The 26,409-nt window shown below is 43.1% G+C and overlaps 1 protein-coding gene across 4 annotated transcripts in view; it reads right to left on the bottom strand.

Annotated features, from left to right (window-relative positions):
- The window catches only part of LOC124551036 (caspase-1-like), a 141,316-nt gene that overhangs the window by 78,421 nt on the left and 36,486 nt on the right, over positions 1 to 26,409 (bottom strand). For 3 of the 4 annotated variants that reach the window (XM_047125916.1, XM_047125907.1, XM_047125901.1), the window contains exon 3: positions 14,309 to 14,601. The exons of the other annotated variant lie outside the window; for it this stretch is intronic. In XM_047125916.1, coding sequence (XP_046981872.1) covers positions 14,309 to 14,601 — 293 coding nt within the window. The remainder of the gene's footprint in view (positions 1 to 14,308; positions 14,602 to 26,409) is intronic. 4 annotated transcript variants of the gene reach the window in all.

The following is a 26,409-nucleotide window of genomic DNA, read 5'->3' as shown; positions in this document are numbered from 1 at the left end:
TATAGATCAGGAACAGCAGAGGTCCCAGGACGCTTCCCTGGGGAACACTTGATATCACTTCAGTTTTACTCGATGATTTGCCGTCTATTACTACGAACTGTGACCTTCCTGGCAGGAAATCACGACTCCAGTCGTACAACTGAGACGATACCCCATAGGCCCGCAGCTTGATTAGAAGTTGCTTGTGAGGAACGGTGTCAAAAGCTTTCCGGAAATCTAGAAATACGGAATCAACTTGAGATCGCCTGTCGATAGCGGCCTTTACTTCGTGCGAATAAAGAGCCAGCTGCGTTGCACAAGAACGATGTTTTCTGAAACCATGCTGATTACGTATCAATAGATCGTTCCCTTCGAGTTGATTCGTAATGTTTGAATACAGTATATGCCCCAAAACCCTGCTGCAAACCGACGTCAATGATATAGGCCTGTAGTTCGATGGATAACTCCTACTACCCTTCTTAAACACTGGTGCGACCTGCGCAATTTTCCAATCTGTAGGTACAGATCTATCGGTGAGCGAGCGGTAGTATATGATTGCTCAGTGGGGAGCTATTGTATCAGCGTAATCTGAAAGGAACCTAATCAGTATACAATCTGGACCTGAAGACTTGCACGTATCAAGCGATTTGAGTTGCTTCGCAACCCCTAAGGTATCTACCTCTAAGAAACTCATGCTAGCAGCTGTTCGTGTTTCAAATTCTGGAATATTCCATTCGTCTTCCCTGGTGAAGGAATTTCGGAAAACTGCGTTCAATAACTCCGCTTTAGCGGCACAGTCGTCGGTAACAGTACCATCGGCACTGCGCAGCGAAGGTATTAACTGCGTCTTGCCGCTTGTGTACTTTACATACGACCAGAATTTCTTCGGATTTTCTACCAAATTTCGAGACAATGTTTCGCTGTGAAACCTATTAAAGGCATCTCGCATTGAAGTCCGTACCAAATTTCGCGCGTCTGTAAATCTTAGCCAATCTTCGGGATTTCGCGTTCTCTGAACTTTGCATGCTTTTTCCGTTGCCTCTGCAACAGCGTTCGGACCTGTTTTGAGTGCCATGGGGGATCAGTTCCATCTCTCAATTGCTGTTGGTACTATATCTTTGAATTTGAGCCACATCTCGTCTACATTTGCATAGTCAGTTGGGAAGGAATGGAGATTGTCTTTTAGGAAGGCTTCTAGTGACCCTTTATCCGCTTTTTTAAATAAAATTATTTTGCGTTTGTTTCTGGTGGATTTGGAAGAAACGGTATTGAGCCTAGCTACAACGACCTTGTGATCACTAATCCCTGTATCAGTCATGATGCACTCTATTAGCTCTGGATTGTTTGTGGCTTAGAGGTCAAGTGTGTTTTCACAACCATTTACAATTCGCGTGGGTTCGTGGACCAACTGCTCGAAATAATTTTCGGAGAAAGCATTTAGGACAATCTAGGAAGATGTTTTCTGCCTACCACCGGTTTTGAACAAGTATTTTTGCCAACATATCGAGGGAAGGTTGAAGTCCCCACCAACTATAACCGTATGAGTGGGGTATTTATTTGTTACGAGACTCAAATTTTCTCTGAACTGTTCAGCAACTATATCATCGGAGTCTGGGGGTCGGTAGAAGGAGCCAATTATTAACTTAGTTCGGCTGTTAAGTATAACCTCCACCCATACCAATTCGCACAGAGTATCTACTTCGACTTCACTACAAGATAAATCACTACTTACAGACACAAACACTCCACCACTAATTCTGCCTAATCTATCTTTCCTTAACACCGTCTGAGACTTCGTAAAAATTTCTGCATAACTTATTTCAGGCTTTAGCCAGCTTTCTGTACCTATAACGATTTCAGCTTCTGTGCTTTCTATTAGCGCTTGAAGCTCAGGGACTTTCCCAGCACAACTACAACAATTTACAACTACAATTCCGACTGTTCCTTGATCCAAGCACGTCCTGTATTTGCCATGCACCCTTTAAGACTGCAGCCCACCCCGTACTTTCCCAAGGCCTTCTAACCTAAAAACCCGCCCAGTCCACACCACACAGCCTCCGCCACCGGTGTAGCCGCCAGCTGAGTGTAGTGAACTCCTGACCTATTCAGCGGAACCCGAAACCCCACCACCCTATGGCGCAAGTCAAGGAATCTGCAGCCAACACGGTCGCAAAACCGTCTGAGCCTCTGATTCGGACCCTCCACCCGGCTCTGCACCAAAGGTCCACAGTCAGTTCTGTCAACGATGCTGCAGATGGTGAGCTCTGCCTTCATCTCGTAAGCAAGACCGGCAGCCTTCACCAAATCAGATAGCCGCTGGAATCCAGAGAGAATTTTCTCAGATCCAAAGCGACACATGTCATTAGTGCTGACATATGCCACCACCTGCAGCTGGCTGCACTCTGTGCTCTTCATGGCATCCGGAAGGACCCTTTCCACATCAGGGATGACCCCACCCGGAATGCACACGGAGTGCACACTGGATTTCTTCCCCTCCTTAGCCGCCATATCCCTAAGGGGCCCCATTACGTGCCTAACATTGGAGCTCCCAACTATCAATAAGCCCACCCTTTGCAATTGCCCGCACCTTGAAGGCTGAGAATCATCCTCTGAAACAGGGCAGGCAGCTGCATCTGGCTCAGCCAGAGACAGTACCTGAAACCTGTTTGTCAGACGCACTGGGGAGGCTTTCTGATCAGCCTCCGGGGACGTCTTTCGCTGCCTGCCACACCTTGCAACGACCTCCCAATCAACCACAGGCGAGGGCTCAGCCCCACTGCAGGCAGCAACCGGGGCAACCACAGCGGCAGACCGATCTGGGGACAGACGGGACGAGGTTGACATCCCCGTGATATCCAAGTCCGGCTCCCCACAGTGGTGCCCATTGGCAACAGCCTCAAGCTGTGCGACCGAAGTCAGCGCCGCCTGCAGCTGTGAGCAAAGGGATGCCAACTCAGCCCTCATCCGAACACAGCAATCACAGTCCCTGTCCATTCTAATCGATGTTGAACAAAAGTTACTGAAACATGAGTCCTTGCCTAGATAATGCAAAGGAAACACGCAAAGAATGTATGAACTAACCTGTACAAATGCCTAACGACTGCGCTACAATCTGCCAGAATTTATGATTACTGTAACTAAAACTGGAAATTACACCTCCTATACGAAACTCACACGAAATTTAAGTAAGAATCTACGAAGTAAACACAGAAAAGAAGCTATATACATATCTTTCTGCGCTGTCGATGTGCACCAACTGGGAGCTCAGGCCCCCCCAAAAGTGATTGACGGCCTCTTCATTTAAACTCATATGTCGCAATGACCCAATAGTTGATAACTCTGCCTTCCATCCCTAGTGATTGTTCATTTTGCACACAAGTACGGGATCACCGTTTTCCGTGCTAGCAACCCCAGAAGTTGCGGTACATCAACCAAAATTTGTTCCCCAACTCATACAAGCATTGTCACGCAATCATTATGTGGTACCCAATGCACGGCCGGTGTGGATAATACACCACGGATCTACTGTAATATTAACCATCACAACTGATATCGTGAAAAATTTTACAGCAAGTCCAACACTGGCCAATCATGTGACAGCATGTTTTCCTAATTTCAGTATCATAGCTAAACCATACCTTGTCTACTTTGCAAGTATCATTGCGAGCGTTGGTAGGTGACTGCTCAGTACATCCATTCACACTTAATTCTCGAACACATAAAAACGATCCAAGTATACCAGACCACACTATACATATTTCTGAGACCTCACGCATAGTACTCGATCAATCTCTCTGCTTATGGCGGTCACAGAGCAATCTCGCCCTCCTACTTTAAAAGACCGTCCTCACCTCGTCATTGACCAGCCTACCCCGCAACATCGCTACCCAATTAATCCTCAACCGAGCAGACAAATATAGCTATTCTTCACCTCTCTTGACTGAATAGAGCTTCCTAGTCCTACCCCCTCCAAGTGAACCACATTTCTCGAGATGTAACCAAGTATTGGAGCTTAACCCACCATATCGATCTATAGTAACAGATCTCAAAGTGCCTTAATTTAATAGCATACAGTTAAGAAGAACAAGAACGGAGTGATATTTATACGCAACGTAGTTGGGCACATTAATTGTAGAGAAGGACAAATTGCTGAAGGTCGATTTTTTTCCAGTATTCTATTTGGATGCTTTAGTCATGTGATATAGCCTGCATTCTAGTCATATGCAGCTGCAGTACTTTACACATGATACATTGGATGATTTAGGTAAAAATGTGTGTCATCTCTCTCGATTACAGGTAATCGATTGTCACTTTGTTGGTACAAAGTCGACCGCTATATCTTGTCTAGTTTTAATCCTTCTTCTTTTCTATTAAAATTATTTCCACTACAGCTGATTACAGTTCCTTTTGTGTTATGCTAGATGGGTATTAATGGAGTGAATCAATACTTTGTACGTGTTGGATAGCTTTCGTGATAGTATGGAAATTTGAGACTGAATATGGAGGTGTGTTTGTGCTGGACCGTTATTCCCTCCCAAGTAAATTGTTCGGTTGACTGCTTCTGCACATTTCGCGCCTGTATTTAGTTGACAGAAAATCGATTGTGGTGTGTGCATCTAGCATGTGGAAGAGACGTTTACTGGATCTCTAGACATGAGAAACACCTTAGTTGACCTTGTAAATTGTAGGGATGATTTGGGATCTGCTACATCACCGGCACCGGTATGTGTGAGTGAAATATCAGTTTTCTCTATTTTTCTCAAGTTTCCGCGTAAGTTTCTAGTTAGTCAGCTGTTTACAGCACACCCCACCTAGTTTCGTGTTTTGTAGAGAAATAATTTCCAGTTTGTGTCTTCGGAATTATGTTGTGCGTGCGATCGATAGGATACTGCTGTGTGCTTGATATCGAGAAGTACCGCGAAAACAGTATAATATTATGGCAACCCATGCAAAAATACATGTGTTCTTGTAATCCCCAAGACTGGAGATGGGTGTAGAAAAGCGAGCAAGCAAGCAGGTCTGGATTAGAAACAGTAACTTGTTTGTGTCGAGGGGAAAGGAGTCTGAATTTGTAGAACAGTTCTGAGAGTGACTTCGGTCTGCTGAGTGCGCTCTGGTCACCTGTCTGGGGTTGATGTCAGCTGCCCTTGCATGGAAATATCCAGTGCTGCGAGGAGTATATATGGTGCTGTCTGTCTTCGTGGTATATGCACGAATGATGTAAAAGAGATGATTTTGTATGGCACAGGATAGGAAATGTATGTTTACTATATCGACACAGTATGTGGTGATATATTGCTAGGTTGGAGATCTGTTTTGCATTCTAATATTCAAGCTCCTGCCCTCAGTGGGAGAGCAGTGTAATTGAGTAGGAGTCTTCCTGTATTTTACGATATGTAGGGCACATTGCAGGGTTTAATTGTCGATGCAATATGGTGATCTGAACAAAATACAATCATAATGCTCTATTCATTCACAAGACATCCATTGTGCCGGGACATAGGAACATCTACAAACTGATTCGAACAAGATGAAGACAAGATATGTACAGAAAGTTCAGAGAAAGCAAGCTTTCAAAGACAAGATGAAGCAGACCATCCATCTCTGGCGAGGATGCCGTCACTCATCCGCCACTGTGGCATTAGGACATCTCCAGACCTGTAGCTGTAGGATACCGAAAATACCGGCCATTTTTTTCTCTTCTGTTTGACAGTGTTTCGAATTCTGTTTGTGTAACTGTTCTGATTTCCCCGTTTGTGCTTAGAGAGTGCTCTCTTTCCAAACAACAAGAATGCTTTTATGATTAACGGTGTTTTCGCGAGCGTGCACAGGCTTTTAGCGGTGAGAACGTTTGCTTATGTTGAAAGCAGGAAGGGTGACACGTTATTCAGCGCTATTTTCGTAAACAGGTTCTGTTGGGGCAAGAATTTCCGTGCATACAAGCCGAGACATCATGGAAACTCTTACAAAAGTGCACGTTAAGTATTTCTGGAACACTATGCAATCTGCAAGAGTTTGCTAGTGATACTGAGATTCGTTCCAGAACCACAGCTGTCAAGAGACATTACCTGTACATCGATCAGTGTCAATTGTAGCAGCAATAGTAATATTCAATTGCAGTTACACTGGTAAATATGATCCTTGCTTCCAATATTCTTGTGAGTCTTGTATGTATTTGATGATCTGTAGACAACTTTTGCTGTGTTTAATTGCCAGTACAATCCAGCGATCTGTGCAAAATAATTTTACCGCTGAAAGTGCCGTCTGCAGAAAACAATGGCGAAAGGATCGCTAGGAACAATTCACTCTGTGCTACTCTGGAAAGCATTGAAACATCTCTCTTGGTGCTGGACCATACCACAGCTATGCGTCATCACATATGAGACCAGCATGAGCACGCCTTGGAGTTCTGTATAACCAACCAATAGGATGCTGCGAATTAAGAAAAACTGCCCCATACATGTGAAGAATACCGATTTAATTAATTTGCATAAATTTTTTATGTCAATGCGGTGTTAGTGGTACAGTAGTTAATGGTGGGAGTGCGTGAGTGGGTAACATGGGGCAGAATAGCAGGTTATATGCAGAACACAACGTTAATTTGCATAATTTTTATGTAAAACGCAGTACAATAGTTTAAGGGGGTGGGTGAAAAAGAAGAATGCCCCAGAAATGGCGTTGAAAAGCTTGTGAAGTTCGAGAAGTATACTAGAAAATGGTGAGAGGACATAACTGATTACTTAATTTGGTATCAAAGGCGGCACAATAGTTCAAGGAAATGGGGGTGTCATGGAAACCAGTTAATGGAACAATAGGTTAAGTGCCGACAAAGGCCCAAACATTAAGTTAAGACACACAGAGTACAGTACTGAACCTTAGGTTATGCAGCATGTTTGCCCCATGTCATTGCTTTTTGAAAGACCTACATGTCTGAAAAAGCAGAGAATGATGAGCAAGATAAATCCTATCCCCCCAAAACTGAATTTTTTATAAATAAACAATATAACCTTGAATTTCCTGTTATGAGATCCTTCCCCTCCACCAATTTCCATATATCTCACAAAATGCCTTGAATCCCCTAAATCGTTTAAATAAACAATATTCCACACAATGTCTAAATTGTTTAAACAATATTCCATACACTACAACCGAATACCCTCCAAATGATCGATCAACTGAGTCTTTTTTCCACCAATTCCTAGGAAGAGGTGGCGGTTGGATGACTTAGGTTGGTGGAGGTGCCCTTTATTCCCACCACTTTCTAAGATTAGTAGAGGTTGCATTGTCCTAATGGAATTTGAACTTCCCACCAGGGGGACATGGCAGGGGGGCATGGCACTTTCCCACCAGAGAGGTTAACTAATTGATCAATTTAATTAAATAGTCAATGAAATTGATAAGAGTGAGAAGGGGACCTATTCCAAGAACTCAGACCTGAAAGTGTACCTGTAGCAGCGAGGGGGGAGGGGATTGGAGGAGGGGGCGGGGGTGGGGGAACAATAGGTTAAGTGCCTGTCAATGAGAAGGAAATGGGGGTGATATGGAAAAGCACTTAACAGAACAATAGGTTAAGTACTTGTCAATCAAAGGTGAACATTAGGTTTGCTCCTGAGTGCATACCTGCCCCTGATGTAGGCCACCCCTTAAGATGGTTCAGAATCTTTCTTGCCCCTCTACTCACCCCATGACACATAGTACTTTTCTCCAAGTTCCGAAAGCTTCTCACTACATGGTAGAAGTAGATAAATACAGGATCCAGGTATCGCTGTCTCGAAATGGCACATTAATTTATTGGGTTATTTGTGTCCCATCAATTATGAAAGGGTTAACTTCTTCCTCAAAAGATGTGAAGAAGGTTTCATTCCAGGGGTGAGACACTCCATGAATTTTTTAGTGTAATTATAAATTGCAAATTTTGAGTCTGTCTTATTCAGTTTCCAAAAGGGCTTCTCTGCCGATCATGCCTCAAAGCATGTCACTTACCATGTGTCAAAAAAAGCCAAATGACAAAATTTCACCTACCAGACCCTGGTTTTCTTTATCACTATGCGGCATTCAACTGTGAAAATCACAACATTGTTTTGAACAGGCTTTAAATTTATTACTTGCAAGGTAGGAAGAGCCAGTGTTCCAGCTGCTATTTAATTAATAGTATTCAGTAAGTTTTCATGCTGAGTTTTTTTCTGAATGGGGAAAAAATTTCCTACTGGTGCTCCGCAAGGTCGAATAGTGGGAGTGTTCTTATTCTTTCTGTATACAAAAGACCTCTCTTCCTCCATAAGCAGAAACATAACGCTTTGCTAATGATGCAAGTATGATAATAAACGATATTACAGGTGTAACAATAAATAGAATATTCAAAATATTTATGTATTAGATTTTAGTAAATGATATGTTTATCAATGCTGCAGTTGTTTCCAAATTGTGACTGGCTGTTCATAACAAACTTCATAACAGAGCTATTCCGCTGTGTTGCTGTTCTTTATAAAGTGACTATGTAACGCTTGCAGATGGACACCAGATATTACTCTTACGCCATTAATGTTGGAAGAATGTAAAATAGCTTTCTAAAGCTTTCATGGCCAAAATAAGCAATTAGACGTAAAGCAAATGCTACTGAACATAACTGTTTGAAAATGTAAGCAGTATGTAATTTCCAATTAAAATTTTGATCAGTATTCATACCCAGGAATTTTTAACATTCAGCTTTAGATATTTTGTTTCATCCGTGTTCTATCATTAGCGGTGTCAATATTCCCTGTGTGATTTTAGATTATCCCGGCGTCGGGAAATCTTGAATAGTTCTCGGGTATTCAGAGGGTGGTGTCGTTCAAAAGGTGTGACACTTATGGCGTTCCTGGAGACTGACTGACGGATGCCGACTCTGTATAGTGTTTATTCCTCTTCTGCACCCTCCATCACGGTGCCATAGCGCAGTACGCGGAAGGTGGTGGGGGAAGCTCGGCGCAGGATGGTGGGGGAAGCGCGACGCCCATCGACATAATAAGAACCGCAGTCCTTCCGCGGTCGTGGCCACATGCATATTTCAGTCCCTGTGGAGAAAACTCGTCTTCTTCTTCTTCTTCTCCAGATGTCCTGACCGGAGCAGATTCCGTTGTAGACTGCAGATATAATTTGATGATACTCAAGGCTGCATCCCGGGCCTTCCTAAACTGAAAGCCGCTGTCCTTACTTGTTATCTCGACAAGTAGTCGGATCTCCACTGCATCAATCCCAGAAGGTGTTCGATTGCTGCAACACCTTTGTGCCATCGTAGTTCATGTCATGCCAGTTGGAGATGCAGTGCTCTGCCAAGACGCACTTTGTTGGCTGTACGTTGTCTGTGTGAAGTTTAAATTCAGTGCGTCTCTCCTGTAACGTCTGAATGGTCTGGTCCACCTAATACATTTCCCCACACTGGCAAGGCATGGGGTAAACTACACTACTGGCCATTAAAACTGCTACACCACGAAGATGAGGTGCTACAGACGCGAAATTTGAGCGACAGGAAGAAGATGCTGCGATATGCAAATGATTAGCTTTTCAGTGCATTCACACAAGGCTGGCGCCGGTGGCGACACCTACAACATGCTGACATGGGGAACGTTTCCAACCGATTTCTCATACACTAACAGCAATTGACAGGCGTTGCCTGGTGAAACGTTGTTGTGATGCCTCGTGTAAGGAGGAGAAATGCGTGCCATCGCGCTTCCGACTTTGATATAGGTCGGATTGTAGCCTATCGCGATTGCGGTTTATCGTATCACGACATTGCTGCTCCCGGTGGTCGATATCCAATGACTGTTAGCAGGATATGGAATCGATGGGTTCAGGACGGTAATACGGAACGCCTTGCTGGATACCAACGGCCTCGTATCACTAGCAGTCGACATGACAGGCCTCTCCTCCGCATGGCTGTAACGGATCGTGCAGCCACGTCTCGATCCCTGAGTCAATTTGCAAGACATCATGATGGTCGCATCCGTGTTTGGAGACATCGGGGTGGACGCACATTGGAAGCGCGTATTCGTCATCGTCATACTGACGTATAACCCGGCGTGATGGTATGGGGTGCCATTCGTTACACGTCTCGGTCACCTCTTGTTCGCATTGACCGCATTTTGAACAGTCGACGTTACATTTCAAATGTGTTACGACCCGCGGCTCTACCCTTCATTCGATCCCTGCGAAACACTACATTTCAGCAGGACAATGCACGACCGCATGTTGCAGGTCTTGTACGGACCTTTCTGGATACAGAAAACGTTCGACTGCTGCCCTGGCCAACACATTCTCCAGACCTCTCAGCAATTGAAAACGTCTGGTCAATGTCGGCCGAGCAACTGGCTCGTCACAATACGCCAGTCACTACTCTTGATGAACTGTGGTATCGTGTTGAAGCTGCATGGGCAGCTGTACCCGTACACGCCATCCAAGCTCTGTTTGACTCAATACCCAGGCGTATCAAGGCCGTTATTACGCCCAGAGGTGGTTGTTCTGGGTACTGATTTCTCAGGATCTATGCACCCAAATTGCTTGAAAATGTAATCACATGTCAGTGGTAGTATAATATATTTGTCCAATGAATACTCCTTAATCATCTGCATTTCTTCATGGTGTAGCAATTTTAATGGCCAGTTGTGTACGCTTTTTCGGAGTCCTAACTCGTCTTTGCTGATCCTAATAAGGTTTTCGTATTGCATGGAGGGCGAAATAAGCACTTGATATTGTAGTTTCGGATCATTCTGCCGATCTTTGCCGACGTGTTCCGGACGGACAGTAAAATCGGTGTCGCAGCCGATCTGTCTTCGTCCTCGGCAGACTGCGATCTCGGCTTCTTCGGTCTCAGTGCACGTTTTATGTGGAGGTTCTTGTAACGTTCGTGCGGAACACGGCCTGTAAGTGCTGCATTTCATCTGCTAAGCTGTCATGGTCCGAGAATTCGCGAGCTCTGTGCACCCGTGTGCCCGGGCATCTTCTCGCTGGGAAGGAACATGACCGCTGGAGGCATGCAGGTACCAACCCGCAAGTGTCAGTTTGCGATACATACTGTGTCCTAGTGATCCATGTGGTCTTCGTTTGATGAGCACTTCCAGAAATGCGATCAGGTGGATTTTTCAACCTCCATCGTGAACTTGGTATTCTGGTGGCAGCGATTTCATGTGCTGCAGGAAGCCTTGTAGGCGATGCCGTCCATTACGAATTCATCGTCTACATGTCGAAAAAATCAAATGGGTTTGGAGACTGCCGACTGCAGGGCTTCTTCTTCAAAAGCCTCCATAAAAATATTGGCCGCTATTGGTGACAGTGGGCAGCCCATCGCTACTGCACCATACGGTCGTAGTGGTTCCCACTGAACAGGAAGTACGTTGACGTAAGCACGAATTCGAACACTTTCGTTAGCGTTGGTCCGAACATTTCTCCTGTGAGGCTTAACGAGTCTCTCAGGGATACTCTAGTAAAGTGGGCTACCACGTCGAAGCTTAAGATGAGCTCGTCGTAGCCCAAACGGATGTTTTGCACCTGCTGGACGAAGTTCGCCGAATTTCTTATGTGCTGCAGACATTCGCCCGCAAACGGGCTGAGCATTAACGGCAGGTGTTTTGCTAATTCATGTGTTGGTGCTCCATTGTTGCTCTCGGGGTATTGTTTTGGGGGAAGGGACCAAACAGCGAGGTCATCGGTCTCATCGGATTAGGGAAGGACGGGGAAGGAAGTCGGTCGTGCCCTTTCAGAGGCATTTGACTGGAGCGATTTAGGGAAATCACAGAAAACCTAAATCAGGATGGCAGGGCGGAGATGCATTCGTTCCATGTTGACTTCAGGTAGTTAGTAAAGTCTGGAAGGGGTAGCTGCTCGTGGACGAAGATTCTTCCTCCTATTCTTATCTGGAAAGTTGTGCTGGAGAAGCTCAATTGTCTTCCTTTTCACTCTGTTGGTAGGCTCGTCCTCAGTTCTCCTATAGGCGTCGCCTTCCAATGGGTCGTCAGTTTTTGCTTATATAAGTTACGTGGTAGCAGGACTGTTCAATTTCCCTTTGTTGCTGGGAGGATGAAGGATGACATTCTCGACATCTTCACGGTGCCGTTTCAGTGCTTTTCTCTCTCCCTTTGAGATGTTTGGCTTCGGGGGGGGGGGGGTCGCTCTAGTAAGTTCACAGCATGTTTTCCGTCGTATTTCCTCTGAAGCATCACGTGGAAGTGGAAGAGAGGTCAGTTCCACTGCGTTATTGAATTGCGCTGTTGATATTGTTGTTGTCGGCATCGGTGCGAAATTTAGTCCCTTTCCAAGTACAGATAATTTAGCATCGTCAATTATTTTCTCTATACAGTTTATGACAGTTCTCTGAGGTTCTCCTTTCGGTGGTTTGGCTACAAGCCATTCGTATTTAGCAGTTTCCTGGTGGCTGATTGCCATGACCCGTTGGCTTGAGACCAGCTAACTGCATCTATCCACTCACAAAACCAAACAGCACTCAATAGTTTCGGTGTTGCAAGACAAAAAGGAAATCCTACGAAAGTGGTTATTTTGTGAAGCACTTCCAAGAAAATGATCGCTTGTTCATTTGATTCCACTAGACATGTCACAACTATTATCTTAGAAATCAGAGAATAGAGAAACAGTTGAATGCTCATGATGTACAATAATTTGTTTGCCACAAGTATCAACTATATCAGGAAAACCTACCGAAAACGTCGCATCATTCTTCATCATGACAGTTCCAGCTGTCAGGCAATAGTCAGTTAATTATTTCACGTCAAAAGACATAAAATTAATCACAAACTATTAATTCTAATATAAATTTCGCGATAGACAAAGAGAAAGGAGGTCAAATTTCATTTTTGGTTGTACAGGTAGTTAAAGAACTCAACGAACTTCAGGGTGGAAAGTTTACAGAACGCCCACTCATACGGACAGATACCTTCAGAGAAATTTCAGTCACAATCGCGAGCAGGAAAAGGAGTGATAAAAACGTTGACGGACCGAACTGAAAGGATATGTGAACCACAGTACTTGGTGCTCGATCATTTAAAAATTGCCTTCAGAAGAAACGGCTACCCGGACAAAGAGATAAGCAGGACACTACGCCATAAAAGTTCTGGTGCTTCTAATGTAAACGAAACAACTAAGGCGGAAGTTTACTTCCCATTCGTCAAAACAGTTACAGATCGCTTCAGCAGCGTGTCCAGAAGACACGATATTGACGCAGTGTTTAAACCAATATGAAAAGCGCGCGTATATTTTTGAACATTACAGGGGACCTACGCTCGGCGCTTGCTACAGTGTAAGTATAAAAAGCCCTTTGCACATACGGTTAAGGGTATATAGGAGATGAACAACTGTCGTCTTTGCAACATGGATAAAATGGTATTAGCAGATTACGCAGAGAAACTAGGGAACACCAAAATTTGTTTCTCTGGCTCAAATGGCTCTGAGCACTATGCGACTTAACTGCTGAGGTTGGTTCAAATGGCTCTGAGCACTATGGGACTCAACTGCTGAGGTTATTAGTCCCCTAGAACTTAGAACTAGTTAAACCTAACTAACCTAAGGACATCACAAACATCCATGCCCGAGGCAGGATTCGAACCTGCGACCGTAGCGGTCTTGCGTAACTGCTGAGGTCATCAGTCGCCTAGAACTTAGAACGAATTAAACCTAACTAACCTAAAGACATCACACACATCCATGCCCGAGGCAGGATTCGAACCTGCGACCGTAGCGGTCGCTCGGCTCCAGACTGCAGCGCCTAGAACCGCGCGGCCACTCCGGCCGGCTTTGTTTCTCTGACACTATGTTTTCATCAAGATCCAACCATTACTATGCTAGGATGTATAGAAAGGACATTGAAATTCAGAAGCAAGAAACTACTTTAACAGAAATGAAGCAGGACTGTAGATAAGTTGTTTGCCCTAATGAAGAAAAAAAAAAAAAAAGCTAACAGCGCCAAATATATATTTCTCACTACAAATTTTTCAATGTTTGACAGCTGTCTGATGACGTCATTGATCCACCGTTGTGTGGATTCTCATCACCATTTCAATACTTTGAGTACATTTGTTTATGAGTTACCATTCTTAGAAAAGAAAATACTTTTCCGTTATTTGTTCTCACGCATGCAAAAGGGTATTAATTTTAGTGGTGAATATTTTTGGAAACAGTAAAACGATTTGTACTAAGGAAGCGTTTTTTGCTGGTTCCGTAAACACGTAATAGACTGCCCTCGTACTTAGCCATCTGTATGTTGAATTAAATGTGCTTGCAAACAGTAGAAACAATTTTAAATCGAACTGCAGTTATTTCTCCTCTCCCCTTGACTATTACTTACCCCGTCTCAGCTCATTCCTTATTTGGTAGAGGTATAGATCGTCGAAACAGAGTACTTCGAAGCCAAGACTTTCGAAAATACCACGAAGAGCGTCTCTGTCGACTTTTGTGCCAAGCCTATCTTTTGGTCGGTGGTTCCCATCTGCACACCGACGATCGTCAAATACCTCGTGGCTGAAGATGAGGGCTACACCGCGCTCCCGGTTGCCCATGAAGTACTCCTCAGCTTCGCGGGAGACACCAGGGTTTGGCAGAACGTTAGAGGAAGTTGGTATCGACTCCGCCTGTCTCCGCCTGAAACCAAACAACTAATTACTTGGTTCTTATCGCAACATACGGTAGCTCTGAACTCATACCAACTTGCAGCATTTTATAGCAGTCTGCAAATTATCCATTCATCTGCGAAGGTAGCGACTGTCAGATGCCAACTTCCACCATTTCAGCTTGTCTCTCAGTTACAGCCAACTGTTTTCTCAATAATTAATCCCTTGGATGAACTACGAACTGCTAGACTAGCGCGAACTACAAACTGTTCAACTCTGCGTTGCCTCACAGTCCGCTTTAATCCCATACCAGTTTGTTTGATTCATTAATCAAACAAACTGGTATGGGATTAAAGCGGACTGTGAGGCAACGCAGAGTTGAACAGTTTGTAGTTCGCGCTAGTCTAGCAGTTCGTAGTTCATCCAAGGGATTAATTATTGAGAAAACAGTTGGCTGTAACTGAGAGACAAGCTGAAATGGTGGAAGTTGGCATCTGACAGTCGCTACCTTATTCTCGTCACTACCGCTAATGAAGCACCACTCATGTAGCTTGACAAAGGGCCTTGTCGTCATTTAAAGTTTACGCAGCTGCTGCTAGCAAAACAAATTGTCTGTCTCATACTCAAACAGCGCAAAAATACGGAACCCAAGATATTATCTAATATGACGAATGTGGGCTGTGTCAGTGAAGAGAAGACGGAGATCAAAAGCAAGACTCCCTTCTGAAGGGTCAAAATATTCAGCTGGAAGAGTAAATAATTCAGACAACGAAAGGACGCGTTGACAGTTGAACAGTCAGAGTAAACACATGATTAAGAAAAGTGTTGTAAAATACGTAAATGAGAAGTCTTCGCAATTGTATGTACTTAATTTAAGTGACGGTAAATCTAGAACCTAAGGATAAATTCAAAAGCACTCACAGATATGAGAAGGACTGCCAACCAACGGGAAAGCTTTATCTCGGCCAGGGTGCAAGCCCTGCGAGATACGCACAACACAGGTGAAAGCTTGACGCAGCTTGGCAACTTGGGTAGGGGTAGTGCGGTAGGAGACTTTCGCTGAGAGTAGAGCATCCAGTGTCTCAGTATTATTTAATCAAAGCAAATTTATTCACTATGCTGTATTTCTAGAAAGCTGGGAAATCCCGTTTAGATCCAGCAGTTGGTATTGTAGACTATTCAGCCGTTACAAGTCACGCTGCCCGGGGTGCACCACGTGGAGGCTAGTGTACTTTGCATCGAGGCAGTGAATAACATCGTATCCACTTTAAAATTTCCAGTATGGAAATTATAAACCTCTATAAGCCTAAGCTTGAAATGACAACACAGTCCGAGATATCCAACACCCTGCAGTCATCATGGGAGACAACTATCGCAGCACTCAATGGGGATACAACTATACCAAACAAGGTGGCGAAGAAGTATCCAGATGGGCGGAGACACAGAATACTTTTCTAATATATGACCCCAAAGACAGGAGCACATTTCACTCTGCTAGATGGGGTGGAGACTACTGCCCAGATTTGTGCTTCGTCACAAAAGATGTACAAAATGCACCTTTACTCTGCAACAAGAATTTCCCTCGCAGCCAACATAGGCTTGTTCTGCTCAACGTGGGGACACAAATTCCTGTCATCAGATCGATTCCTAAACCCCGATTGAATTTTGGTAAATCTAACTGGGAGAACTATACTTCTGAGCTAGAGTTTAACATTCAATAGATTCCTCCAAAAGCAGAAAATTTGGGGGTGATTTGTGGGCTTGCTTATATTCATCGCCGGAAAGTACGTCCCCAGGGGCTATCGGAAAATATACATTCCTGGATGGAGCCGGGAATGGACTGACCTGTATAACGAATACCTGGAGAATGCCGACCCTGATGTCGCTGACGAGCTCTCGCAATGTTTGGACTCAGCTCGCCAAGAGAAATAGCACAAATTATTGAATGAAATGAGTTCCGAACATTCCAGTAGAAAGGCGTGGCACTTACTGTCAAGACTGGGCCAGACTTCAATGAAAACATTACACAATACTGACTATATAGGACCCAATGATGTTACCAACAGAATTTCGGAACTTACGAGTAGAACGCCAGAGACAGAGAAAAAGAAAACCAGAGAAATCATAGCAGAACTGAACTGCGTCAAAGGAAGAACACGTGACACTGACACCTCAAAGAATTTTGGGACACCCGAGATCTCCAAGGCCATTAAGTACAGAAAAACAGGGAGAGTTGCAGACATCGACCCAGAATTTCTTAAGCGTAGCGGCCCAACTGCTCAACGATGGATGACAGAATTCTTCAACGACATGTTACAGACTGGAAGACTGCCAGTCCCTTTTAAGAAAACCAAAATCATAGCAATCCTAAAACCGGGAAAGACAGGAAAGCACCCTGAACTCTACACACGATGATGATGTTTGGTTTGTGGGGCGCTAAATTGAAGACTGCAGACCCATAGTTCCCCTGAGCGTCTGCTATAAATTGCTCGAGAGGCTCATTCTCAAAAGAATAAAACCCACTGTTGAGGAGAAGATACCAGTTCAACAGGCTGGCTTTAGATATAAGAGGAGCTGCAGCGACCAGGTACTAGCAGCAACCACACGTATCGAAAGGGGGTTTGAAGAAAAGAAAAAATCCACAGCTGTATTTATTGATCTATCGTCTGGGTATGACACAGTATGGAGACAAGGAATGCTACTGAAATTCTTATGCATCATACCTCGTAAAAAACTGGCCACACTACTTAACAACATGCTGGCAAATAGACACATCGAAGTACACCTCAATGACAAGAAAAGCCGCTATTACCAACTGAACGACGGCCTTTCCTAGGGATCAGTTCTTTCTCCTGTGCTCTTCAATGTGTACGTATCTGACCTACCAAACTTCAACTCTAAAAGTTCATTTACGCCGACCACATATGTTTAATTAGCCAGTCTGTCGACTTCGAGACATCAGGAATTACTCTTGAAAACGACCTGAAAAAGATGGATGGATATTTTCAAGTTGTTGTTGTTGTGGTCTTCAGTCCAGTGACTGGTTTGATGCAGCTCTCCATGCTACTCTATCCTGTGCAAGATTCTTCATCTCCCAGTACCTACTGCAGCCTACATCCTTCTGCATCTGCTTAGTGTATTCATCTCTTGGTCTGCCTCTACGATTTTTAGCCTCCACCCTGCCCTCCAGTACTAAATTGGTGAACCCTTGATGCCTCAGAACATGTCCTACCAACCGATTCATTCTCCTAGTCAAGTTGTGCCACAAACTCCTCTTCTCCCCAATTCTATTCAATACCTCCTCATTAGTTATGTGATCTACCCATCTAATCTTCAGCATTCTTCTGTAGCACCACATTTCGAAAGCTTCTATTCTCTTCTTGTCTAAACTATTTATTGTCCATAAAATACTGATATCGACAAATGCATACAATATCAAGTCATATAGAATAAAACAGTAAATGATGTATTAATTCCATACTTTACTGTATGGAATTAATACATCATCTATTATTTTATTCTATATGACTTGATGTTGTATACTTTTGTCGTTATCAGAATTTTATCTTATAATCACTATTATACATATATATATATATATATATATATTTCAAATTCTAAAGGTGGCAGGGGTAAAATACAGGGAGCGAAAGGCTATTTACAATTTGTACAGAAACCAGATGGCAGTTATAAGAGTCGAGGGATATGAAAGGGAAGCAGTGGTTGGGAAGGGAGTAAGACAGGGTTGTAGCCTCTCCCCGATGTTGTTCAATCTGTATATTGAGCAAGCAGTAAAGGAAACAAAAGAAAAATTCGGAGTAGGTATTAAAATTCATGGAGAAGAAATAAAAACTTTGAGGTTCGCCGATGACATTGTAATTCTGTCAGAGACAGCAAAGGACTTGGAAGAGCAGTTGAATGGAATGGACAGTGTCTTGAAAGGAGGATATAAGATGAACATCAACAAAAGCAAAACAAGGATAATGGAATGTAGTCTAATTAAGTCGGGTGATGCTGAGGGAATTAGATTAGGAAATGAGGCACTTAAAGTAGTGAAGGAGTTTTGCTATTTGGGGAGCAAAATAACTAATGATGGTCGAAGTAGAGAGGATATAAAATGTAGACTGGCAATGGCAAGGAAAGCGTTTCTGAAGAAGAGAAATTTGTTAACATCCAGTATTGATTTAAGTGTCAGGAAGGCATTTCTGAAAGTATTCGTATGGAGTGTATCCATGTATGGAAGTGAAACATGGACGATAAATAGTTTAGACAAGAAGAGAATAGAAGCTTTCGAAATGTGGTGCTACAGAAGAATGCTGAAGATTAGATGGGTAGATCATGTAACTAATGAGGAAGTATTGAATAGGATTGGGGAGAAGAGAAGTTTGTGGCACAACTTGACCAGAAGAAGGGATCGGTTGGTAGGGCATGTTCTGAGGCATCAAGGGATCACCAATTTAGTATTGGAGGGCAGCGTGGAGGGTAAAAATCGTAGAGGGAGACCACGAGATGAATACACTAAGCAGATTCAGAAGGATGTAGGTTGCAGTAGGTACTGGGAGATGAAAAAGCTTGCACAGGATAGAGTAGCATGGAGAGCTGCATCAAACCAGTCTCAGGACTGAAGACCACAACAACAACAACAACATATATATATATATATATATATATATATATATATATATATATATATATATATATATCATATATATCATATATTTTATATATATGTCATCTATCTCAAAATGCGCCAGATGTAATCTGATGCTGTATTACTGATGTAATCTGACGCTGCATTTAAAGCCATAGGAAGTAAAAAAATAAAAAATGCAACTCTGAGAAAATTGGACCACGATGTATCAGACACCGTTCTCACCTAAAACGTGTGTGCGTAATATGACTACGCAGCGTACGATTAGCTTTTTGGGGAACTTATTGGTCTAACTTCATAGCAGTGTTTGTTACTGATTATGGATTTGTCACGACAAGTTGTCATAGAATGCTATGTTAAGGTCCTGATATAATGATCTTCAAGGTTAAATGGATTAATGCACCCAGTTAAGCTAACTACACTTGAAAATTGTCAACAACAGCTTCACTTTTCGTTATAATTGATTGTCTTTGTTCAATTTAAGTAATAGACAGTGAAGTAAATTGTCTGTTTAGTTTTTGTTCAGTTATATACAGGGGATGTATCCTAATCAATGGCTTAATCGCATACAGTTGAAAGTATACTGTACCAGAAGCAAAAAAAAAAATAAATAAATAAATAAATAAAAATTCTCGATAAACAAGGGCTCTCAATCGCATACCTTACGAGCGTCCTCATAGCTCTTAAGGTAAGCAATTTAGAGCCTATGCATACCTGACGTCTCTTTCATTGTTCAGCTCCACACTGCCACCTCTGGAAATATGGAAAGCCGAGAGTTTGCAGCAGAAGAGATTTGGTTCATAGTGTCGAAGATGAAGAAGTGTTCATAGCTCTTAAGGTACGCTTTTTAGAGTCCACTTTTGCTCATACTTTTTTACTTGTAGTATTGTGACTTTCAACTGTACGCGTTGACGCCCTTAATTATGATACACTCTGTATAATCAGTTTTGTTAAGGCGAAAGGTTTTGTGGATCAGGAAAAATTAACTTATTATTAAGTTAATTGCATAACATTACGCTTTTCTTGTTACTCAAATGGTTCTTTTATTATTCATTTTTGTTGACACGTTGCTTCCTAAATATGGCAACTTCACTAACCGAATTCCCCATCTTGCGATACTAATGAATTAACATGAGAGCAATTTGCATGGAATGGCAATCGAATCTCAATGTAGACAAGTGTAATGCACTGCGAATACATAGAAAGAAAGATCACTTATCATTTAGCTACAATACAGCAGGTCAGCAAATGGAAGCAGTTAATTCCATAAATTTTCTGGGAGTACGCATTAGGAGTGATTTAAAATGGAATGATCATATAAAGTTGATCGTCGGTAAAGCGGATGCCAGACTGAGATTCATTGGAAGAATCCTAAGGAAATGCAATCCGAAAACAAAGGAAGTAGGTTACAGTACGCTTGTTCGCCCACTGCTTGAATACTGCTCAGCAGTGTGAGATCCGTACCAGATTGGGTTGATAGAAGAGATAGAGAAGATCCAACGGAGAGCAGCGCGCTTCATTAGAGGATCATTTGGTAATCGCGAAAGCATTTTGGAAATGATAGATAAACTCCAGTGGAAGACTCTGCAGGAGAGACGCTCGGTAGCTCGGTACGGGCTTTTGTTGAAGTTTCGAGAACATACCTTCACCGAGGAGTCAAGCAGTAAATTGCTCCCTCCTACGTATATCTCGCGAAAAGACCATGAGGATAAAATCAGAGAGATTACAGCTCACACAGAGGCATACCGACAATCCTTCTTTCCATGAACAATACAAGACTGGAACAGAAGGGAGAACCGATATTGGTACTCAAGGTACCCTCCGACACACACCGTCAGATGGCTTGCGGAGTATGGATGTAGATGTAGAAATGTCCAATGTGTAGCTCTAGGTTAAGCTACAACGGTACTAGACAATGTAGCTACTGTTTAAAGTGTGTCTCATTTCTTGAACATGTTAATAATATACAAAATAATAAAAACAATTCGACGTTCAATCTGCTACCCCACTAATGAATGCAGTACAGTCCTCAAGAAACGAGACACATTTTTAACTGTAAGTACTTTTGCGTTTCACTTTCAAACTTTTATGTGAAGTGTTTTAGATCCAAATCAATAAGTGTAAACCAACACCAGGTAACATTTCAAAACACCCACTGAAGATGCCTTTTTAATTAAGGCGAAACACATTTCGGTGATTAAAAACATTCTTCAGAAGCATTAAAAAGGCGTTTTTACTGACACATGTTATTTAGCTTCTACGGAAAGTAGTCACTTGTTTCCTGTATACAGTGGTATCAACGACGATCAGCTACACAGAGCCTCCGACATTTACCACCAGAAGATTTATATAGACAGTATCATTCATAAGTACTTCTATGCTTTTAGAAGGTAAAAGTGTCAAAACTGCCAGACCTACAGAAAATAACACATATCACAGGACAGAGCATCTCGAATGTTTTGATTCTTCATAAACACCATGCCATAGATGCAGATGCAGAGAAGCAGGCGCGTCACAATATGCAGACATTCCCCTAATCCACTCCGTATTGTCGAACTGAATTACAGAAGTCAACACCCGCAGGCAGGCAAACCAGTGAACAGATTTCCAAAGTGGGCTGCTGTTTTAGCAGCCTCATGCAAATCACAAGCACATACTGTTCCGGTGTAACGACAACCGCCGACACGAAGATCAAGAACGTAACCGCAGAGGAGGCTGTGAGACGACATCAGCCAATAGAAGGCTGCTAGGACCTCACCACGACAGGAGCGGCCCCTATCCGAAGAGAATATAAGCGCCGTTCCTGCCAGGCTCGGCCGGACAGTGGAAGGCGCGCACTAGCGGGGGCACCGGCAGACCTGAACTAGAAACCGCGCACCAGAAGGGCCATGATTAGTGATCCATATGAACTCGTGTGAGTTACTCGCATAGACATTGTATACAACGAAGAACATTGATTATATGCATGTCGCCAGTTGCTTGCGACCCAAAGTTAAGTATTGTCAATCTACACTGCTGGCCATTAGAATTGCTACACCAAAAAGAAATGCAGATGATAAACGGGTATTCATTGGACAAATATATTATACTAGAACTGACGTGTCATTACATTTTCACACAATTTGGTTGCATAGATCCTAAGAAATCAGTACTCAGAACAAACACCTCTGGCCGTAATAACGGCCTTGATACGCCTGGGCATTGAGTTAAACAGAGCTTGGATGGCGTGTACAGGTACAGCTGCTCATGCAGCTTCAACACGATACCACAGTTTATCAACAGTATTGACTGACGCATTGTGACGAGCCAGTTGCTCGGCCACCATTGACTAGACGTTCTCAGTTGGTGAGAGATCTGGAGAATGTCCAGGCCAGGGCAGCAGTCGAACATTTTCTGTATCCAGAAAGGCCCCTACAGGACCTGTAACATGCGGTCGGGCATTATTCTGCTGAAATGTAGGGCTTCGCAGGGATCGAATGAAGGGTAGAGCCACGGGGCGTTACACATCTGAAATGTAACGTCCACTGTCCAAAGTGCCGTCAATGCGAACAAGAGGTGAACGAGACGTGTAACCAATGACACCCCATACCATCATGCCGGGTGATACGCTAGTATGACGACGACGAAAACACGCTTCCAATGTACGTTCACCACGATGTCGCCAAACGCGGATGAGATCATCATGATGCTGTAAATAGAATATGGATTCATCCGAAAAAATGACGTTTTGCCATTCGTGCTCCCAGGTTCATTGTTGAGTACACCATCGCAGGCGCTCCTGTCTGTGATGCAGCGTCAAGGGTAACCGCAACCATGGTCTCCGAGCTGATAGTCCGTGCTCCTACAAACGTCGTCGAACTGTTGGTGTAGATGGTTGTTGTCTTGCAAACGTCCCCGTGTGTTGACTCAGGGATCGAGACGTGGCTGCACGAACCGTTACAGCCATGCCTGTCATCTCGACTGTTAGTGATACGAGGACGTTGGGATCCAGCACGGCGTTCCGTATTACCCTCCCGAAGCCACCAATTCCATATTCTGCTAACAGTCATTGGATCTCGACCAACGCGAGCAGCAATGTCGCGATACGATGAACCGCAGTCGCAATAGTCTACAATCCAATTTTTATGAAAGTCGGAAACTGATGGTACGCATTTCTCCTCCTTGCACGATGAATCCCAATAACGTTTTACCAGGCAACATCGGTCAACTGCTGTTTGTGTATGAGAAATTGGTTGGAAACTTTCTTCATGTCAGCACGTTGTAGGTGTCGCCACCGGCGCCAACCTTTTGCGAATGCTCTGAAAAGCTAATCATTTCCACATCACAGCATCTTCTTCCTGTCGGTTAAATTTCGCGTCTGTAACACGTCATCTTCGTGGTGTAGCAATTTTAATGTCCAGTAGTGTACTTCATCGTAATAAAAACCATTGTTGTGATTTGTTTGTATGTTGTCTACCTATCCGAGAACAGCTTCCTAGCCACCCTATAAGACACGTTTGGGCAGGATCGCATACATACTGATGCCTGCTGCATCAAAAATAGCACCTGTAATGTAACTGAAAAGCAAGGAGTGTGCTCTAGTGAGCAGCAATGGCCCTGTAACCCTCACTTGGGTACGCCTGAAGTTACTTACACATCTGAAGATTTGCATTTTTAGATCGACGTGATTGTTTCAAAGTACTAAGGAGTCCTGAATCCACTTACAAACCTGATGCGATATTCCATAAATTAGTATTTTTTCAATAAGCAACAGCGCAGAATTTTACCAAATGCCTTCCCATAGTCAACGAACACACCTTCAATTTGAACACTGTGATAAATTTCCTTTTGGATCTCATGGACGAGAAGAACTTAGTTTCACTCGATCACTGCTCATATATGGTGCTATTAACAGTGGGGATTTACGGCCTTCATAGGCCAAATGTTCCATTACTAAAATCAGCGGTATAGTCCTGTAACACATCTGTCCGACTGCTCTTCTTGAAAACAGGAATGGGCTTCATCTATTCGCAATGGATCGCTTCGTTGCTCCAGCGAGGTTCAATACAATGCTGTAAGAAGGAGAATGGATCGTGGTACTAATGTGTTTCTGGGCGGTTGGTTCATAAATTCGTTGTCTGATAAGAGTCTTCTTGCTTATTTCAGTGATTTCCTCGCTTACCTGTTCTCACCGACAGTGTTGGGTGCTTTAGTTCAAGCTTCTATGTAATAACAGTAACGTAAACCAAACATATGTACCTCAAAATAGTTATCAACGGTCATGAAAGACTCTGCCCTCGTGCACCCTCAAATATACGTCGTCAACAGTACACCTCAAGAGAGGTCTATTACATTTCTCTCTAGCTGACTAGAAGCTGCGCTGGACGATTGTGACAAATTTTGAACTAGCTGCACAGGTTAGTGCATGATCTCGTCTAGATACACTTCGAACTTCCTAGAAGCTACGTGAGGCTACTGCACGTAACTGGACACGGAACGTTGCTCGTTTTTGGTACCATACCTTGCAACCACTATATACTGACGACAAGTCAACTTAATTTAAACACCTAAACTAAGAACTGTTTATTGTAATCTTACTAAGTATTTTACGTAAATGACCTCCCGTCTTATCTTGAGAAAGTGTTGTAATCCAATTGAATGAGAAATGAAGCTAGGTGAATGGAAGGTAGAGTTAAGTTCGTTGTTGGATCTCTTAAGACAGGTAAAGATCTAGACGCTGACATATTGAAAAATGGGAGCGTATTAGAAATCAAACAGTAGCAGTACGAACTCATATGGCTGGAAATGCAACTGTTGGAGAAATTTGTGCGTGACATTTATCTAGTAGTGCATGTCCAACGGCTATTAATGGTCACGATGCTGATTATTGTAATTACGTGTAGTACAAATGTGCTAACATTTTACCATCAAGCACACGTGTGTTCCAAGGACACATCTAACACCACTACCTCATCTCTTACACACAGGTGACGTCCCAAGTCTCCCTCCTCCCTTATCTCGTGTAACTACTCCAGTACCCTGGCGTCGCCTTCTGTTCTGCCATCAGTTACACCTTTTACTCACCCCGAGAGTCCCACCATCTTCCTCTCACGAGTTTATCTCCTAGCATAACCAATGGTTTCTCTAGATAACCCCTTCAACATACTCTGGCAACAATTACAGCAACAAATAACCCTTGAATTCTGCCCCCAAGGCCTTCATCTACCAATTTTCCTTACAAAACACTAACATACCTAAGGATAACACTCGATCAAATGGCTTCAAAGCAACGTATAATGTAAGTCTTTTGTGCCAGCGCTGCCGTATTTGAGGCCCCAAGACACTAACAGACTACTGATTGCGATTGCTTCTTGTTGTTAATTTCTGTCGTGTGCACTCAACGGATGTTTTAAAAAGTAAGTGTTACAGTGATTTCGTGGATACGAACAGCACAGTGTCAGGAGGGTATTTTTAGACGTTTCTCTGGTCTTAAAGGCATATTTGGTCTAGTTAGACGATTGATTTAGCGTCGTAAATGTAAACAACAAGAGAAGTATGTAGTATAACAAGGTTGTTCGTAATTCACTATTGTCCTCAATATGGACTGAGCCCTGTTCTCTTCCCGAAGACATTGTGAACATATTTTACGATATTTGGTCTGTTTAAAATCTTTCCTTCTCATTGCATTGGAGCGGAGAGCTTTTGGAGTTGGACTGATAGGAAATCTAAGGTCGAACGACTGAAATACGACCACTACGTAAAAGTGATCACCACAACCAAAATTCGTGTATGTGAAAGAAAATATCGTTTGAACGACTCAATAACGAATGAAACGTAATTCCTTTGCTCTTTTGGCTATAATCAGAATCATCAGGTTGGTTGTCTTGATCAAAACACATCCACTAGAAGCAAATGTTTAGGACAAATGACATGACGGATGTCGCTTTCAAGTCATGACAGTTCCCCTTATTATACCTTCATGGTTATTTTTTATTCTTCGAATTGGTCAGAGAATGTAACGATTAATTCCGCTTACGTAGTAACGCAGGTGTATCACTTTGTGTGTGCGGACTCTTACCTAATGACCAAGGGGGTGAAATTCATGTAGGGACTTCCTGTAAGATCTTGGTTCGCTGCCAGGCCACTTGGAGCGCTGGAAAGTTATCAATCCTTTCTCATGTCATTTTCTTATTGAGTGAATTAACGTCT

This window comes from Schistocerca americana, chromosome 1 (genome assembly GCF_021461395.2).
Source record: "Schistocerca americana isolate TAMUIC-IGC-003095 chromosome 1, iqSchAmer2.1, whole genome shotgun sequence".
NCBI lineage: Eukaryota > Metazoa > Arthropoda > Insecta > Orthoptera > Acrididae > Schistocerca > Schistocerca americana.
Note: the sequence above shows the minus strand (reverse complement) of the source record. Positions and strands in the feature narration are given on the sequence as shown.